We start from the raw sequence: 13,098 nt of genomic DNA on the forward strand, positions 1-13,098 counted from the left end.
CTTTTACCTATTCACTCCTTACTAACTATTTTACATTTTGGTCTAAATTAGGACCTCAACAAAACACTGTTCTTCTCCAAGTGCCTATTGAGAATCATCAGCTTCCACTGCTTCCTTAAAGCCATCATTTTTCTGTCTGCTGCCCAGTTTTTTCATGCCATCATCCTTTTGCAGTCTTTAGAGAGGTCAGTTTCATGTTCAGGGTAACTAATACTATCCATGATCTGTCTCTGGCCTCTCAGTTCCTTCAATATAACATATGGCCTATACAACAATTTTGAAATTTTATTTTCTATTTATCATGCCTCAAATAAAAGGAAGTGAAACAAAGTCTCTTCTCCTCTCTGTTCCCCTTACCTTTAAGTTGATAACATTGTCAGTCACAATCAACCTCCTCTACCTCCCCTGTTGCTTTTGTTTTCAGCTTGTTTCCTTTACTTATATCACATTCATCTTTTGTGGCTTCGGTGTTCATGAACCAATCAGTCCTTATCTGTGAAGACATATGAGCAAGACTCATATGTCTTGCTCCATGCTGCAGCTCAGGTTCATGTTTGCGACTTACCATGAAACTTTGACCTTTACTTCCACCTAAGCAGGTTGGACTAGGACTACTTTCCTGATATAATTTGTCCTGTACCATTACTGAGAATGTAGAAAGTACTTATTATCATCTCATACCAAATACTTGCCTGTAATTTCTTATTCTTGGCCAGTTTTGTTATTTTTACATACCTTGTAGGTTCTGTGGAAAGGGAAGGAAGGTGTTCTGAATAGGTGACTCTCTGAATTCGTAACTTCTTTTTAGCTCTGTATTCAGTGAATGTATGGAGTTAAAAGCTATGAAGGCGATGTTTTTCATCCAGTCAACTGAAATTGCTTTCATCAGGCTCTTCACTGAATGAAGAATTACCTCCACTGCAGTCAGTTACATCTTAATCTTTAACTTTTGTCCTTCCCTATCTCCTAGTTCTGTGTGTTTTCCTGTTTCCCAGCTGGTTTCTTGAGCTTACTGAAAATCATCTGCTAGTCTTCTATGAAGGTCCAGAGGACTTTTGCCTTGACTCTTTCTCTTTTTGTCTCTTACTTTTGCATTCTGCAAATTCTTTCTGTGTACTAACTCTTCAAGTGTGAAATTTCTTCATATTCTTAACCTGACTTTTCCATGTATCCATCTTTCAACTGCATGTTTCTGCTGCCTCTTTTGTGAACCAGTGAAAAACTGAGCTTATTTTAGATTTGGTAGAGGGGAAGAGTGATACAGGGTTGTCACTTGTGGAGCAACTGGTGGATGAGCTGGATTAAGTCTCTCAAGTCACTGTGCCGCAGACCCTGTACCCTGTAGTTGAAATTGGCGTTCTTAAGGGCATTGCAGTGTCATTTCCTTTGATCTTGACAAATGCAGTTCCTTACCCATTTGAAGAACTGCAAAGATCGTTTTCCTTGTTTGTTGCCTATCACTCCACTGTGATCCTTGCTGGTATCACTCTGCCCTTAAAGTTGTCTACTGTCTCCTCTAACCTGTCACTGGTTTGCTGTCAACCTGTTCTCATTAAATCATCAACTTCTCACAGAGATGAGCCAGTGCTCCCCCTTCATCCTGTGGTTGCTGTAGCTGTTTTTGAACAAGTAGCTTTGTGTCTTTGCTGCTCCCACTTGGTTCAGCAAGCTCCTGGAGGCCATTCCGAAAGCTGCTGTGGTACCTTTCAGACTCTAGTGGTCATGATCTCTTGAAACTGTAGTCCAGTGTGCTAATTAGTGTTGGTTTAATTTCCTCTAATTTACTTATAGTAAGTTGTTCAATGTAGGATTTTTTGTGGCTTTTGGGAGAGGAGGGTGTGATGTTTCTAAATACCACTGGGTACAGTGGGGTTCTGTTTGATGACTGGGCTAAAATGTGTTTTACTAATGCAAACAAAGCTCTGCAGCAGACATCCTAAGAGAAATTCTTGTCTGCTCCTAAAGAGAAGTTCTTGCCTGCTTTTGACTTAAAACCATAATTTTGCTCCTCCTCAAGGTTCAAAAGGAAGCAAAATTAATTTTCATTTCATTCTAAGTTCTGCTTTGCACTGTTTCTCTTTCTAGTTATGCCAATGTAAAGAAGTGCAGCAATGAAGGACGTGCCTTGATGCAACTGGATTTTCAGCAGTTCTTGATGAAACTAGAAAAGTTAACAGACATTAGGCCTATTCCAGATAAAGAATTTGTGGAAACCTACATTAAAGCATACTACCTGACAGAAAATGACATGGAATCCTGGATAAAAGAACATAGGGTAAGAATTAAATTTGCATTATTTTCCTCTCTATTGAGAAAATTCACCCTGATGATAAAAACATGCTAACAATTATAAATAATCAATTGTTCTATGTGTTAAAAATTAATATAGGCATATATATGTATATTTTCATTTATTTTAATAAAACATCTAGGAAGCAGTATAAATATAAGTGCATGTGTGCAGGTACATGTTAATTTATTTCATATTAATTTAGTATGTGTTTGAACTGGTTCAGCATCTGATGACTGGGGAGGATGACTAAGTCTCACATCTGCCTATTGTATCAAAAAATGTAGAGAGCTAGAGCAAAGGGAAATTGAAAACCTTTGTGAGCTCTTCAGAATATGCCAAAGTGCACAGTTTGATCATCAAGAATTATGTTTTGGGATCACACCCTCATGGCCTTTAGGATTAGATTGCTTAAACTAAGTTGTAAGGCACAATGGAGAAGTCATTGCTTTTTCTTTCTTCATTTATACTGCTTAATCAGCATTTCTTGCTGGGATAAGTCTATATTTGTGTTTTGAAAACATTCAGATGCTTTCACTCTAGCATGAACTAACAATTATAACAGATCTGTGTAAGTAATAGTCACATGCTATTGGAGATACCCATCTTTGAAGTAAAAAGTCTTTTAAAGTGAAGCACTTGAAATCTGTATTATGGGATTAAATCCCACTAGAAACAGAGGGAAGAAATATATCTTTGATTTAATTTTCCTTGTATTGCCTGGAGCCCCAAGAGAGATTGTGAGCTATGAGGTTTGATGACCTACAAAGAAAAGCTCTTTTTTAAAACATATTGGTGGAAGCTATATTTTGGATAGTGTTAAGACATAAAGGTAATACTGGCAAATATGGTGTTTCCACAGGTGTTAAGAATTGTTTTCTTCAGATTTTTGACATTTTTTCCTCCTTTATCATATACTGAAATCAAAATTGTTTGGAGACTCTGCAGACAGAAGCATTTAGAAGCTTATTGGAAATGGGAAGTCAAAATAAAAAAGATCACCAACATTTATCACAGTTTGTGGAAAAAAATAGGTTTTGTGTTAAAAGCTTAATCATTTGCATGTGTTTTCCCACCAAACCTCCGAAAGAATGGAAAATACATTAAAAATTGATTTATATACATGTTCACAGAGTTACTTTATGTGAACTCTTTCCAGTACTTTTAAAGTCATAAGCATTTTTCATTATAAGCTACCATGTAGCAAAATACAGTTTTGTCCTCTGCCTCAACTATGAAAACTATTCAGACATGACTGAACTACAGCTTTAAATCTCCCCTGTGTACTGGTGCTCCTATCAGTATCATACTCACACTGAGTATGTCTGCGTATTTTAAAATTTTCTGTCTTTCTCTGGTGTTTTATTCTGCCCTAACATGATCTGTTTTTGTTTGCCAGGAATATTCCACTAAGCAGTTGACCAATCTGGTGAATATTTGTCTGGGCACCTACATCAACAAAAAGGCAAGACAGAAGCTGTTAGCTGCCATTGATGACACAGACAGGCCTAAGAGATAACTGGAGAAAGCTGCTTTCTTTCTGACTTGTACCTTTTTCTGTTCATGTGAAGCACGCAGACATTTCTCTCGTGGACTGATGACAACATTAGAAATGTTGTGCATGACCTTTCTTAGCAACATTGGAGGCACTCTGAAGTGACAGTGTTCTAAAATATGACTTTTCTAATCTGTAGAATTATTTTCTGTTGCATTTCTTTATTTCTTTTTTCTTTTTTTTTTTTTTTTTTTGGTTACTTGCCCTTAGTAAAGGGCCACTGTGTATCATTGATGAGCTATATGTTTTACAAAAGTGTATACTGTAAGTAAAATCAAAATCAGAGAGAAACACAATGGCTTAATTTATCATTGATGCTCTTTTTAGATAAAAGGGCTACTTGAAAATATGATTTCTTTCCTCCCTGCTTTCACCTCCAGAAATTGTGCTGTATTATAGTCCAGTGTAAAGTGAAAGGAGATGTATAATAATTTGATCTATGTATCCTGCATGTGGATTAAGAGTGCAGCTCAACTAAGTACTCTCATATTAGAGCCCATCGTCTTCATATGTATTTAAAAATGTCTCTTTATTTCAGAATTAATTTAGTCATATCAAAATTATTGACTTCAGATTAATAGAAGATAATAAACATTGTATGCTAATATGATTTGTTTGTGAGACTTTGTTTTTCCAATTTAGGAATGCAAAATGTCAGCAATAATGCCAGGGAATTGGAGTAATGTTTTTCTGACCGAAGTTTTGGATTGATACTAAGATAATCTTCCTGTTTCCTGCTTTGCTGTAGGATCTTGAGCAAAGTAAAATGGCTTGACTGCATATGTGCCCTAGAAATCAATTTGTCAGAGCATCACTGACTTCACTGAAATGTTCAGGTTTACCTTTGGTTTTCAGTATATAAAGTCTCAGGAATTTTATTTTTTATTACAAAATCAACTTTCTGGAGTGCTCTCAGACAATTTTAAAGGAAACTTTGAGCTAACAGATAAAATAAATTACATAGGCTGCAATCCACTGGTGTGTACAGCATGCTAAATTCTCAGTTTGGGATTCCTACTTGCCATTGTACATTAATTCAGACATAAGGGAACCAGGAGTTAGTGAATATCAGCAGTAATGCAGTGACAGAAAGTAGCCACATAGAGTCATCATGATTATTCTTTCCTGTGGCCTGATTTCCTCTTTCAGAAGTGTACTGAGCATCATTGTGTGAGTTTAGAAAAAGCCTGTATACAGTTTTAGAAGAGTGATAGAATTAACATTTTAAACATTGACTGTGTGGTATTCAGCTTCCTTGTTTATCTATATTTTAAAGGAAATAAGATTTAAAACAAAATTTGCACTGTTCTTTATTGCCCATGCTGTCTTGCCTAGTCCCGTTTAAGGCTTGCTTAGTGGTTTGTCACCGTATATGTTGAAGCTGAATCACTTTTATCCTCATTAAAAAGGTGGTACGAATGAAAGTGTGGACTTCTGCGTCAGCCTATCTGCCCTGGAGTCAAATCCTGAGCAAGAGCTCTTGGAAGAAATAGAAACATATTAGGGACTATTAGTGTAAAATATCTTTCCATTTTCTTCTCTTGGATGAAATAAGAAATTCTAATATCTTTACCGGTGATTTGATGATCTGAACACATTTAATTTCTCCTGAGCTGCTTAGGTCACTATAATTTTAGTGCTTACCAAAAGGTAGAGGTATAATTATTGGAATGCAGGGTCAAGGTGAGCAATTGAATGAACCACAATCAGGAGTGATTTTTTTTTTTTTTTGGTAGTATATCTATAGTTAGACTTGTTATTTTTAAGTAAGCCCCCAAATAAAAGAATATGCAAGAAGCAGTGTAAAACATGTGCAACAATGGTATGATCTTCATTCATATATGCCTCAGAAATAATTGTATTTTCCACAAGAACTTTTCCTTGCTGCCCAGGATTGATGATTGATGCCAAGCAGGAAGCCACATAACTAAATGGCTTACATACACTTTTAGATACATGTTTTTAGGTTGTCCTGTGTGAAATCAGGTGTTGGACTCATTGTTCTTTGTGGGTCTGTTCTAACTCAGAATATTCTATATATTGCTTGGTTCTGACTGACTAATGAAGCTAAGTTTTCACTGAGTACTGAATTTTTATCTCAGTAAAGATATGTTTGGTAGTTTCTATCCTCTGATACGAGAATATTTTATAAACCATTGGTTTTTGAGCATCTCTGTGCATCTTTGTTCTTCTCTGCAATAAGCCTCTTATACTGCTTTTTCTGCAGTAGAGAATATAGCTTAAATACCCTTTATGTTTTAGAGGAGTATTTTGCAAAACTTTAATTATAGAAGAAAATTGCCTTCAGTTTCTCTGAGACTGGCCAGCAGTGGGGAGGTGGGCATCTGTCAATCCTTCTTTAACCTGATGAAGGCATTAAATCCCGGTGCCCAGAAAATAAGTCCTCTGATACTTGTCAGACTCACCTGGAACATAGATGGGCAGTTTTCAAGTGTCTAGTTAGCACAGCCTGTACCTAAACTGATCAGCACACAGCTGGCTTTTCTACTGTCAGCTTCTCTCAGTTATATTTGATGGTGACACTGTTATTCCAAAAAGCAAGGGACTAGGTCAAAAATAGCAGGAAGCCAGGTGATTGTGTGGCCCTGATGTACGATTGAGGTCCTTGCTTTGGTTTAATTATTCAAAGCAGGTGGGAAAGACCATCTTGGATCAGCAGTGCTGCAGCGGATGGGACAGCACACAGAGCAGCCCCTGGGGGTGTGAGTTGTAATGCTCATCAGGGAAGGCACAACAGGGGTGTTCCATGATTTCACATTTTCAGGTAATTGACTGTTCCAGGTTCCATTTTTTCCACATCACTAAGAGTGTTGCCATGTGTACAATAAAATCTTGGCTCGCTTCTGATCTTCAGTGGGAAAAACCAAGCCCTGTCCAGATCTGCTTAGTGCACCCCAGATGTGGGGTGCAAATTACAGCTTGTGTTCATTGAAAGAACAGCCTCCCTTCTTTGCCCTTATCCCCTTAGGGGACAAAAAAGGATGGGGGATCGATGGCTGCCTCAAAGCTTCTGTGAAAGGCTTGCACTCCCTCTTAATTTTTTCAGATGTTGATGGTATAGGTATGTTTTGTGATAGATACCAAATGCAAAGCTGTGGATGTGAATTGTGTTTGTTATCGTGTTACAGAATGCACGAAACTATAAGGATCCCCTCTTCTTACTGTGAAAGTGATCTGTTTGGGTTCTTTTCCTGTTTAAGACCTGCTATATTGTAAATTACACAAATGGAGATGGTCCAAAAATGCAGATTTATTGTATTTTTGATGGTATCTATTTTAATTTTATCCATTGTTTGAAACAGCATAGCATAAAGGCTAAACATTGTACTGACAGAGCAATTATGGTGCAAATATGGAAATAATGCCATTTGCAAGCAGCAAGGTTTCTGTGCTTGCTGGCTATTTAAGGGTATTTGTGAGTGTGGTTTTTTTTGCTCTGCCAGAGCTGGTTTTCATCACAGCAGAGACTTGGTTTTTAAGGATCTCCTGTTCATCCATGAGATCATGAAGTGTTATGTCGAACAGCATCTTTAAGTAATACTCAGGCCTTCACAAACACTTTTTTTTTTTTAAGTAGGCATAAATCAATAGCATGCCACATGATAAAATACATGTCTGAGAAACAAATGACATGAGTAACCTTAGGTTTTGTGTTGTGAATCCAGTGCTTAATTTTGCAGAGTATTCTGCCCAGTCCCAGAGACTTGACATGTATAAGCCAAATTAAAAGTGATTGTATATGAACTAAACTTGGGTCTGCTTGGCTATTCTGCTAAACCAAATCTCGACAGTATACCTCAGCTATGCTGGTTTGGTCTGGAGCTGTGGATACATATGTGAAAAGAAAATCTACTTTCAGAGCAGAGATGTGCAGATCTGTGTTGCATTTGTGGATTATCTTGCACAGATTTCCATATTGTCAGATTTAAAATTATCAGATACCTGTCCAGTTGTGTTAATCTTTGAAAAAGTGTATGAGCAAGCTGAAGGTCTAGGAGAAGAGATGCAGGGATGTGCTCTTCTCACTAAGCACAAAATGAATGTTCTAATGTGCAAAATGACTGTGGGTATTTCTGAAGATCTTTTTTTACAAATAAATCCAGGGTTTGTACCTGTATGTATTTCCTGCCCTATATCACTAGTAATTTTTATTCATACATAGAAAGTCATCCCGTTCATTGTAATCCAGTAAACAATAAAAAAGAAATGCCACTTGAAACTTAAAATAAAAAGGATCCTTGTCCAGGAAAATGATCCTGGTGCTGCTGAGAGCTGCAGGGATGGTATGTGGAATATGCACCACAAATTTGTGTTCCTTGAAATTTATCCTTATATTATAATGTTAATATACACACACACAGAGCTTTTTGTGTGATGTAAGGGACTACAAAAAAAGAATGATAAAATTGAACAAAAAGCCACTACTTGTTTCTCTGCTGTCATTGACACCGACACTGAAGCCTCGGTAGGCAGTGCAGAGGTGTTTCCTTGTAGGAGTAATGGGTGTCCATTGAGGACAAGGTCATAATTTGAGTTGGAATTCTGAGTTTGGAGTACACCTGAGTTACCATTCTGCTCCCTCTGCCGCTGCCTGTGTGTGCTGCTGATGTGTGGTCTGCAGGAGGTAGCACAGGTGAGCCTGCTGGAGAGGAGCTCCAGCACAGCCCAAATCATTGAAAGCAGCGAGTGGGACACTTGGTGGAGCGTGTTGCTCTTGCCCTTAATGGAAAGCTCATGGATAGTCATGCTTGCTGTCCTGGCTGCTCGGGGAGGATACCTGTTTTGGATGTACAACACTCCTGGGTCAGGGCATGGGGGAATAGAGCTGAAATGCAGTGGAAGGGCAGCCTGGTGAAAATGTAGCTTGCTCTGGGACAGCTTGCTGTCCCCTTGAAACCTCAGACCCCAACAAATGCAGGAATTCAGATGCCTGACGCAGTTATTAGCACAGTACTAAGCATCTGTGAGTTTTCAGGACCATTTATTTCCAGAAGTGTCGGAAAATGTCATTTATGTAAATGAGTTTGACTTGGGGCTAATTCCTGGCCCTGAGCTGCTAGTTCAGCTGTCTCCTCCAGCACAGTTAGAATATTTAAGCAGCCAAATGTTCTAAGTAGCTGAATGGTCATGAGTGGTTTATAATACGCTACATTTCACTAGAGAAAATATTTGCCTTGAATAGCAGTGGTGTGTCATGGCTGTAATGCCATTAGCTCTTCCTTCCTCCTTGCAGATGCATCCCAGTGCTATGCTGGTGTCTCTGCTGTTTGAAAAGGCATTTCCTTCTCAGACCTTTATGCTGAGTTGTGTTTATTTTTAGTGAGATGTTTACTTCTGCTTTTGCTCAAAATGTCTGCGTTGAGCTGCAGGGCTCTGGGTGATGCACAGGTGCTTTTGCCTTGTGTGCCAGGAGAGCTCTTGGTGTTTGTGGCTACCCTGGCCAGGAGAAAGGATGCCCCAGAGGGAACACCTTAGAACTACTGTATACCACAGCAGCCAGGTCACAGAGTCATCCTGAGCTTTGATTCAGGTTCTGCTCTGTCTCAGTGCTTGATGGAGAGAAGTTTGTTATGTTTTCCTGTTCTTTACTCCCCTAGGTATAAAAGAAATGGGATGATCTATAACATTTTGTGAGGTGATGTTAGGCCATGATTCCATAGGCACAAGCTGTACTTTTAGCAAGCATTGGTGACTTAACCCTGGAGAAGCTGAAATATGAACTGTTTCTTTTCACAGGGTAACAATAGGCAAACAGCCAATGTGGATCACATTTTTATTTTCCTTGAAGCTCAAGTTATATTAAGGTACTGAGTTAAGACCTAAATACTGGAATTAATATGCAAAAATAGCTAGACTGGAAGGTTCAAGGAGAGTGTAGATGAGATTTAAAATCTTGCTTGCTCACAAGAAAATTAGGATATAAAATTCTTGATTTTTTTTTTTTTATTTTTACAAATACTATTTTTTGGTAAAGCTCATATCTGAAACTCTTACAAATGAAATAATCAGGTAAAGAGATTGGGGATTTTTTTTTTTTTTCTGTGCCTATCCATACTTTTTAAGATGTATGTCTTCAATAATGGGAAATGATGGGATAATATCTCTAGAGACATTTTTTTGAGGCAGTAAATTGATTATCTTTGGTTGCCTGGGTGAGTGTGCAGACTCTAAGCTAGTAGGCTCTGTTGAAGATTATGATTAGTTCCCACGAACTTGGGTAGAAGTTTGGAACTCTTATCTCTTATCTTGGGAACTCTTATCTCCTGTCTTTAAGCTGAGAGTAATTTCTGTATTAAATTTCAGTTTCTGCATTTGAAAGGAGGGAATTGTATGAATAATTAAAACATATTCATTAACCTCTAACAAATGGTCAGTAAAGCTGGAAATTGAACTGAGTGACATGCATGTGGGATATTTTGAACTGTGCTCTTTGTAGGAATCAGAAAAAAAAAAATCTTGAAATAAATAAAAAATTTTATGGGGGTCAGTATGTGCCTGTATCACAACCTAAAAAATATAAGTATAATATTCTCTGGGTTTATCTGGTACTTCGTGATGAGCCTTTCTGCTGTCACTATTTCATGAGGTCAGTGAAGGATTTTCAGACTGGGCTCTTCTACTCTGTACTCTCACATATTTTCCTGAAAATGGGATAGTGTTCATGTTTGCTGCTTTATAAACATTGATTTCTTAGGAAAAGAAAATGACAAAAAAATGCAGAACACTGGGCTTCTTTAAATATTTTATTAATATGTTTACCTTTCTTTACTTATACAGTGTGAAGGAGAATAGAGATTAAAGCATTAGCTTCTTTTTGAACATAACTGACAGGTAAATTTTTGGCATTTTTTTTCTTTTGCGTTCTACTCTGCACTGACCAAAAAGAGCATAGTAATGGTCAGTGGCAGTCTGGGGGGGAACTCTTTCCATGGGCATTACCTTCCAGCTTACTTGAGTCTTGCCAACAGCACTCAGGAGCTCCAGTCATGGGCACCATCATCACCCTGCTGGGGTTTCAGTGAAAATATGGAATTAATGATTTCTGTTGCCTCAGGGGGGCTTGAATCTAAGAATAACATAGGTTGCAGCCAAGTCTGGCTAATCTCTGTTGGCTTGTGTATACCCACAGCACAGGATCCCCCTCATCCCTCCTCCCAAAGGGGTGCCAGGTCACCCAGTGGAGATGCTTCCCTCCCTGCTCCCCAGTGACTGACCCTGAGAGCACCTTCTGTCCAGACAGCCACATTAGCACTGCTGTCAGCGAGGCTGGGGCATCAGCCCTTGGAGTGGAAAGCAGAATCCAGCCCTGCAATTGTTGAGGTGTTGAGCCATGCCTTCATGGCACCTTTGTGACCTGCATTGTGCCATCCATCCTGGTTGTGTGAGTTTTCCAAGAAGAGTGCTGGAAGTTGTGGGGGCAGCCAGCCAAAGAAAGATTGGGAGAAACTGGACAAAAACCCCAGGCTGGATGACAAGGATCTAGAGGCTGGTGACCAGAGGACACCTGACTGCCAAGAGGAAGTAATCTTCTGGTGTGTTGTACTTCCTTCCCCATGCTGCTGAAGCAGCGGAGCAGCCTGGGGGACCACACGGAGGGCTGCCTCTCTCTCATGGGGTCACAAGCTCTTTGTCACAGTGCACAGGGAGGACATTCCTCCTCATGAAATCACCAGCCAGTCTCTGCTGCCTGCCCTCTGTGTTCCTGGAGTTTGAATTAGGGCATTGCTCTGAAGCACCAACCTTTGTTTGGTAGGTACAGATGAGAAGATGCAAGTACAATCAAAGGAGGAAATTAATCCGATCTGATTCTTCTAATCTTGGTTTTAATAGAATGCTCCAAGGAGGAAACAGGGACTTGCCTTTCAGCATGTGCTGGATCTTGGGCTCTGGCTACAGAAGCATTTCCATGCTAGCCCTGGAGCAAGGCTGACTAAGGGTATCTGCAGGGTCTAGGATGTAGAGTGAGAAGAGTAGCCAGGCTACAGGCTGACCTTGCAGAGACCATATTTCCAATATGTTCCTAAAGAGAGGAACAAATGGTAAAAATTCCACAAAATGGATTACTTTTTATATAGGTTTTGTGGTGATCAGGTTCAGGACTAAAGCAACAAGGGACCAGAGAAATACAAAATGCTCTGCATGTTTGACAGAATCTCCCGTTATCTACCCCAATATATGGAGAGGAATAGGAGGACAACTGAGCAAAGTGGCTTCTCTGTCATCTGCCATGGAAAAGAAACAATAACCCTTCTAGTTCCTCCCCTATGATCTGTTAAGTCAGCCTAATATCTAGTTTTTCATGTTTATCTCTAATCATTATTTTGTATTCAAACTGATTGAATGAAAATGAAGAACATATCGGGCAGTTTCTTCTAGAAGGCATGGAAAACATTGTTCTTATATAAGCAGCCATTCTTCATTGTGCCGGGATATCAGTGAAAAGTCATTTCCAGACTTGGTATATGTGTATTGTTTGTTGTTTAGAATGCCTATTTTGTGGAAATTAGGCTGGTCCAAATAATTAGGTGTAATGATGAGGAGTATTTGTGAGCACAATATTTGTGCTATGAAAAGGCTGAATGCACTTTGGAAGAAGAGTTAGAATTTCATTCCTCCCATTGCTGTCTCTAAGAGTGAGATAATCTGAAAAGGAAAGGGACTACTTCGACAAATTGCTTTTATTTTTGCTTCTCACAATAGCTCACGGACAAAAGACAGACTGGTTTTCTGATGAATTGTGTCAGATCATTCTCTCTTCTGACTCAGCCACCCTCCCCCAACCTTCATTTTACCCAAATGTCAATTTGGTTGTACATGTATGCATGCCACCATCTTCCTAAATGTGGCCTCAATGTTTACCTGAAGCACCATGGCCTGTATTTTCCCTGTAAAATTTAAAGGTCCCAGGCAGTTCCAGGAGTGTACAGGAGGAGAGGTGGGGTCAAAGAGGTGATGCTGCCCTTGCAGCCAGCAGCCATCAGGCCATTGCCAATGGTTCAATCATGTGCGCTTAACTGGAAGAGAGGAGGAAGAAACCTGAGCAAGGAATAAAGTGTCTGAAAATTGGATGTTTTTAGAACATTGGGGCATTTAGTTTAATATAGAAATGCACAATGTCAGCCAGAAGCTAAATAATCCTGTCAGCCAGCTGGGAAGATAATTTCCCCTTCCCAAGGGATAGGATGACCCACAAATGTGGAGGGGACAAGAGGAAATGATGAAGGTTCCTGTT

General features: G+C 39.1%; 1 protein-coding gene across 1 annotated transcript in view; it reads left to right on the plus strand.

Annotated features, from left to right (window-relative positions):
• The window catches only part of VPS50 (VPS50 subunit of EARP/GARPII complex), an 80,259-nt gene extending 75,811 nt beyond the window's left edge, over positions 1 to 4,448 (plus strand). The window contains exons 27-28 of the mRNA XM_021551762.3: positions 2,086 to 2,275; positions 3,690 to 4,448. Coding sequence (XP_021407437.3) covers positions 2,086 to 2,275; positions 3,690 to 3,809 — 310 coding nt within the window. The 3' untranslated portion in view covers positions 3,810 to 4,448. The remainder of the gene's footprint in view (positions 1 to 2,085; positions 2,276 to 3,689) is intronic.
• Positions 4,449 to 13,098: the final 8,650 nt, after the last annotated feature.

The sequence above is a fragment of the Lonchura striata genome, chromosome 2, assembly GCF_050655825.1.
Source record: "Lonchura striata isolate lonStrDom1 chromosome 2, ASM5065582v1, whole genome shotgun sequence".
Lineage (NCBI taxonomy): Eukaryota > Metazoa > Chordata > Aves > Passeriformes > Estrildidae > Lonchura > Lonchura striata.